Source organism: Chrysochloris asiatica, unplaced genomic scaffold (genome assembly GCF_000296735.1).
Source record: "Chrysochloris asiatica unplaced genomic scaffold, ChrAsi1.0 scaffold00129, whole genome shotgun sequence".
NCBI classification, from domain to species: Eukaryota; Metazoa; Chordata; class Mammalia; order Afrosoricida; family Chrysochloridae; genus Chrysochloris; species Chrysochloris asiatica.
This window is the reverse complement of record NW_006408647.1, coordinates 4,319,550-4,324,473: the sequence shown is the minus strand read 5'-3', so window position 1 is coordinate 4,324,473 and position 4,924 is coordinate 4,319,550. Positions and strand designations below refer to the sequence as shown.

The window sequence follows — 4,924 nt, the reverse complement described above, 5'->3', positions numbered from 1 at the left end:
GGGGGGGGGAAGGGGAGTCTAAAGATAATCAGGACAGGCCCTAAAGTAGTATGGAAGAGATTCTCAGAAAAATTTAATAGGCAGAGTCCTGCTTTTCCTTTTGTTTCTCTTTGTAGTTTTTTATGGGAATTCTTTGTGGAGCAACTTTCAGTATATTTTCTGAAGGTAAACATCTGTATCCTTTTAGCCTACTGACATAAGGAGCAGTAGAGAAAGGTGTGGATTCTTGGAAAAGGACTGGAATGGCATCAGTAAGTAGTTACAACAGAAATTTTGCAGGTCTTAGAGATTTTTGAAAGCTATTCAAAAGTCCATTATTGAATGTTTAAATTTGCTCCCTTTCTCTTCATTTCTTTGAGTCTTTGCACTCAAGCCTTTGTCTACTTATTTGAAGAAAACAGTTCAGTGTGGGGGTGGGGGTGGAGAAAAATATAGGCTGAATCAGTCTCACCTTTTCTCCTCGTTCTCCAGGTTCTCCCTAGGCAAATGAATAGAGATTGAATGACAAATTATAAAATGAATAATTAAGTAACATCAAAGCAAAATTAGATATTGAACATACTAGGTACACTGTGGGTGAAATTTTCTCTGTTGGCGATACACGATTGCCATGTGAAAACAAATGGTAAGATGAGTTTCCTGAAGAACTGAGTATCAATATCCGTATTAAATACAATCATCTTAGTTCTTTGCTTTTAGAGGGTTAAAGGAAGATAGTTTAAGGTTATTATCCAGACACCAAAAGATGCCATGTTGGACACTGCTACAGAGAACACTGACAAGGTTGGTCACTGTTTTGAAAGTTCCCAAACAGCTTAACACTTTATTCTGCCTAAACTCACAATCAATAAGGTGGACAAGCACATCCTTCCATAAAGCGTTTTATTCTAAGTAGGAGTCCTGGTGTGGTGTTGTGGGTTAATGCACCAGACTGCAAAGCCCTTTGAACTGCAAGCTCACTAGTTGCTCGTTGGAAACCCAATCCAGGGTTGCTATGGGTTGGAACTGACTTGATGGCACTTAACAACAACAACATCCCCTGGTGCATGGATTCTTTCAGGGTCTTGGAGTGACTATGTAACTCTCCAATCTATCCTCCCTTAACATGGCCCATAGGTTCAGTCCTGAACTAGACTTTTTTCCAAAACCAGGAACTCCCTTTAGCCTGCTGGCATCTAAAATGTCCCAGTTCTGGTATTTTTTAGCAGACACTGGTATCGTCAAGTAAGACACAACTAGGAGAGAATCTAAGTGACTGAGGAAAGAATACCTTACTCAAAATGGCATGAAGATGAAAATGAAAAATAGTATTTTGAAGAGAATCTCATTATCACTTTATCTGGGAAGGGACAAGAGACAGAACAAGAGATTTCTAAAATATATCCTGCACATTTATAATAACATTTCCTTTATGAAAATCTTAAGTGTTTCTATGAGATCTGACTACTTTTACTATGTTCTTTTTCATTATAACCCACTCAAGGGGTCCATTTGGAGACAAATCTCTCTTCATTTCCTGAAACTCAGCCTGACCCTTTGGTTTTCTAAACTTCTGGTCACCTTCACTGTTCAACATCTATCTTGTGGTCACTAAGCAACACAAGAATTGCATCTCTGTACATGTATTAAGCATTAATTCCTATCATTCGACATTTTACCATGGAACAAGAAAGAGAAGGTGACAGGAAAAGGACTGCGGTCCCAGGAGGAATATTGTCTTTCTCCTCCTGCAGGACAAAGGGCAGGTCTATACTATGTTTTAGGTCTGTCCTAGGCTCCTGTCATAGCGCTGTGATCTGTAAAATCAGCTGACAGGCACTTGTGAGAACAGACACACCCCAGCACAGCTGATGGGATTAGACATTAGTTTTGTACTTCAAGGGATGTTCATTCATCAAAGGACTTGGGATTTGTCTGCCTGTTTGGTATAAACTAAACTGTCACCAATCTTTATATTTAACAGATCCATTTGTTCTCCAAAAAACACAGAAAATTCGCAATCCAAAAAATAATCCTCATTACATTCTCTCCCTCCTTAGTAATTCCGACTATATCCATTTTTAAATTTTAAGCATGCTACATCTTTAGTCTGCTCTTCATATGATTAATTTTGTTGTTGTAAGCATTGGACGTAGCCAAATATTGAGAAATGCCACAGTGTCACTTGGAACATTGTCTTCAGCAAATCTTGGAAGTATTATGCAATTTTAGGTAGTATGGACAGGTTTAGTAATGAAATGACAACAGAAACAAGGGCTTTCTTATGTTATGTAAGTATCCCAGAATAAAGAGTTTAGATAATTCTGTTCTATTTGTTTTTCTTTTTTGCATTTTTCATGCTAATGAGAGTCACAAACATCATTTATTCATTATGTTTGTCACAAACTTCTGACTGTAGCATATTACCGAATTAACAACAAAAAAAAGCCAATCCAAGTATAATCAGTGGGATATGAAAAACTGTAGGAGCTTAGAACTTCATGCAAATTCATGTCTCAAATAACTGCTCAGTTTTATCTGAACCAACCTTCGATCCTGGTATTCCACTCTGTCCTACTGCTCCAGGAAGCCCAGGTTCACCCTCAAAATGAAAAATAGATACTACTAAATAAAACACATAAAATCAATATATTATACATATTAGAGGAGACAACCATCAATGAATGCTCTAGAAGTAGGTAGAAAATAATTGTGTAAATACAAGTTAGCTTATATAGCCCCAAATTCTAAGCACTAACAATACAACAGATTTATTTTCTTTTGTTCAGTCTTTTATCCATTAAGAAAACTGAAGTAACTTACCAATGCAATTCATTATCTAGCATGGTGCTGTCCTCATTGAAAGCATCAAGTAAGCATTTATTGAATGAGTAAAAAACTCCTGAAAACGTAAGCTTCCCTTGATGGAAAACATTTAAGTGATTCATAAGCTCAAGAAAATAAAGACTATTTTGTTGTTGGTAAGCGCCATCGAATCGGTTCCAACTCTTAGTGGCCCTGTAGAGGGTTTGCTAGGAGTGGCTGCTGAGTTTGAATTGCTGACCTTGCAGTTCAAACCGACTTTGTGGTCCAGTGCTTATCCTACAACACGATACCAGGATTCCAGTTTTTATATTAGACTTATTCAAATGAACATATTCAAATCTGAATTTTGAAGAACATAACTGACATAAAGGTATGTCAAATATGACACGAAAATGGTATTGGCTTCTACAATTTCACTATATAAATAATTAAAATCAAGCATTGAGATTTGTGGCTGTCATTGTTTTCATGGCTATTTGGGAAAAGCTAATAGTTATTTGGCTAGGAAAAAATGCCCACTTCCGAGAGATAACTACATGCCTTTCTAGGCACTGAGAACCTTTTGAAGTGCCCTGGAGCAAAGGAAAGATACCCTGGCTGTCCAGGCTTTCATGGCTCTCAAACTGTTATTTCATTTTCATTTAAATATATTCCTCAAAATCCTTCACTTTCAGAAAGCTTTCTTCATTACACTTTCTTCATAAAGCATCTTCACAAAGTTGCTCATTTAATTGATATTTAAGAATGACTTCTAAGTCTAAAATGTAGTACCTGGAGGGCAGAAATAGTGTCTTTTATACATTTGAGTTCTCAATAACAAAAGTACCATTTCCTAAGTGCTTAGGACCTGCCAGATACTTTGCCGTTCAGTTCACTAATATCCTCAATTCTCACAAAAAAACTATTAGGTGAGCACTATCATTATTATTTGCATTTTAAAGATGAGGAAACTAAGGCACACAGAGATTAAGTAATTTGCCTCTATTGTTGTTGTTAAGTGCCATTGAGTCAGTTCTGACCCATAGCGACCCTGTGACCCTGTATAGGGTTTCCAAGGAGTGGCTGGTGAGTCTGAATTACTGATCTTGGGGTTCAGGCTCACCAGCCACTCCTTGGAAACACTACACAGGGTCTCTGTGAGTTGGAAGCAATTCGACAGCACTTAACAACAATAATAACACTTAACCTTATGCTAAACTGCTAAATGAATTTGTAAATCAAGAAGTTGTTATAAATTTGGGAGTAAATGATAAATATTTCTATCCTCTCATTTGGTTTATACTCATTTATAAATAACCTTTCAGAATGTTTGCTGTTGTTGTTAGGGTCTGTCCATTTAGTTCTACTCACAGTGACACTATGCAGAACAGAATGAAACATTGCTTGCTCCTGCACTATCCTTAATAATTCTTGCTAAGCTTGAACTCACTGTTGCAGTCACTGTGATAATTAATCCATCTCTTTGAAGGTCTTCATCTTTTTTGTGTGTGCTGACTCTCTACTTTGCCAAGTGTGATTTCTTTCTCCAGGGATTGGTCTCTCCTGATAGCATGTCTGAAGTACAAGAGATGAAATCTTGCCATCCTGATTTCTAAGGAGTATTCTGGCTGTATTCTTCCAATACAGATGTATAAGTTTTTCTGGAAGCCCATGGTATACTTAGTTCTTCAACTACACAATAATTAAAGGTATCAATTCTTTTTTTTCCCCCCAATATTTTATTATGAATTATATGATAGTTTACATGGGAGAACATTAGTTTTACATTCATCCTATTGTATATTCTTTCATTGCCATGGTTACAATCCCCTCCATGCATCATCAACCAACCAAAGGGTATACCCTACAAGCCTGCCCCCTACACTCTCCCCCCTCCCCCACCCTCACCCCCACCCCCAGGTCTTCAGCACACAGTCGCTTTCCCTCTCTGGATCTAAAGTCCCCAGCTGCTCCATCTCTCCACGTCATCATCTCTGCCTCTATCTCAAGCATCACTGCTTCTCTGGGTAGAGTCCCGCTCTCGACTCTTCTCCGTTGATGGTCCTAGGGACCTCCGCTCCTAGACTGGAAAGTTAATCACTCCCTTCCTTGCTATAAAACCTCTACCTTTACATTTCCA

General features: G+C 37.9%; 1 protein-coding gene across 1 annotated transcript in view; it reads right to left on the bottom strand.

Annotated features, from left to right (window-relative positions):
* The window catches only part of COL25A1 (collagen, type XXV, alpha 1), a 668,242-nt gene that overhangs the window by 122,549 nt on the left and 540,769 nt on the right, over window positions 1-4,924 (bottom strand). Inside the window, exons 13-14 of the mRNA XM_006869318.1 lie at window positions 2,528-2,581; window positions 452-478 (exon numbers count right to left, since the gene is read on the bottom strand). Of these exons, the coding sequence (XP_006869380.1) occupies window positions 452-478; window positions 2,528-2,581 (81 nt within the window). The remainder of the gene's footprint in view (window positions 1-451; window positions 479-2,527; window positions 2,582-4,924) is intronic.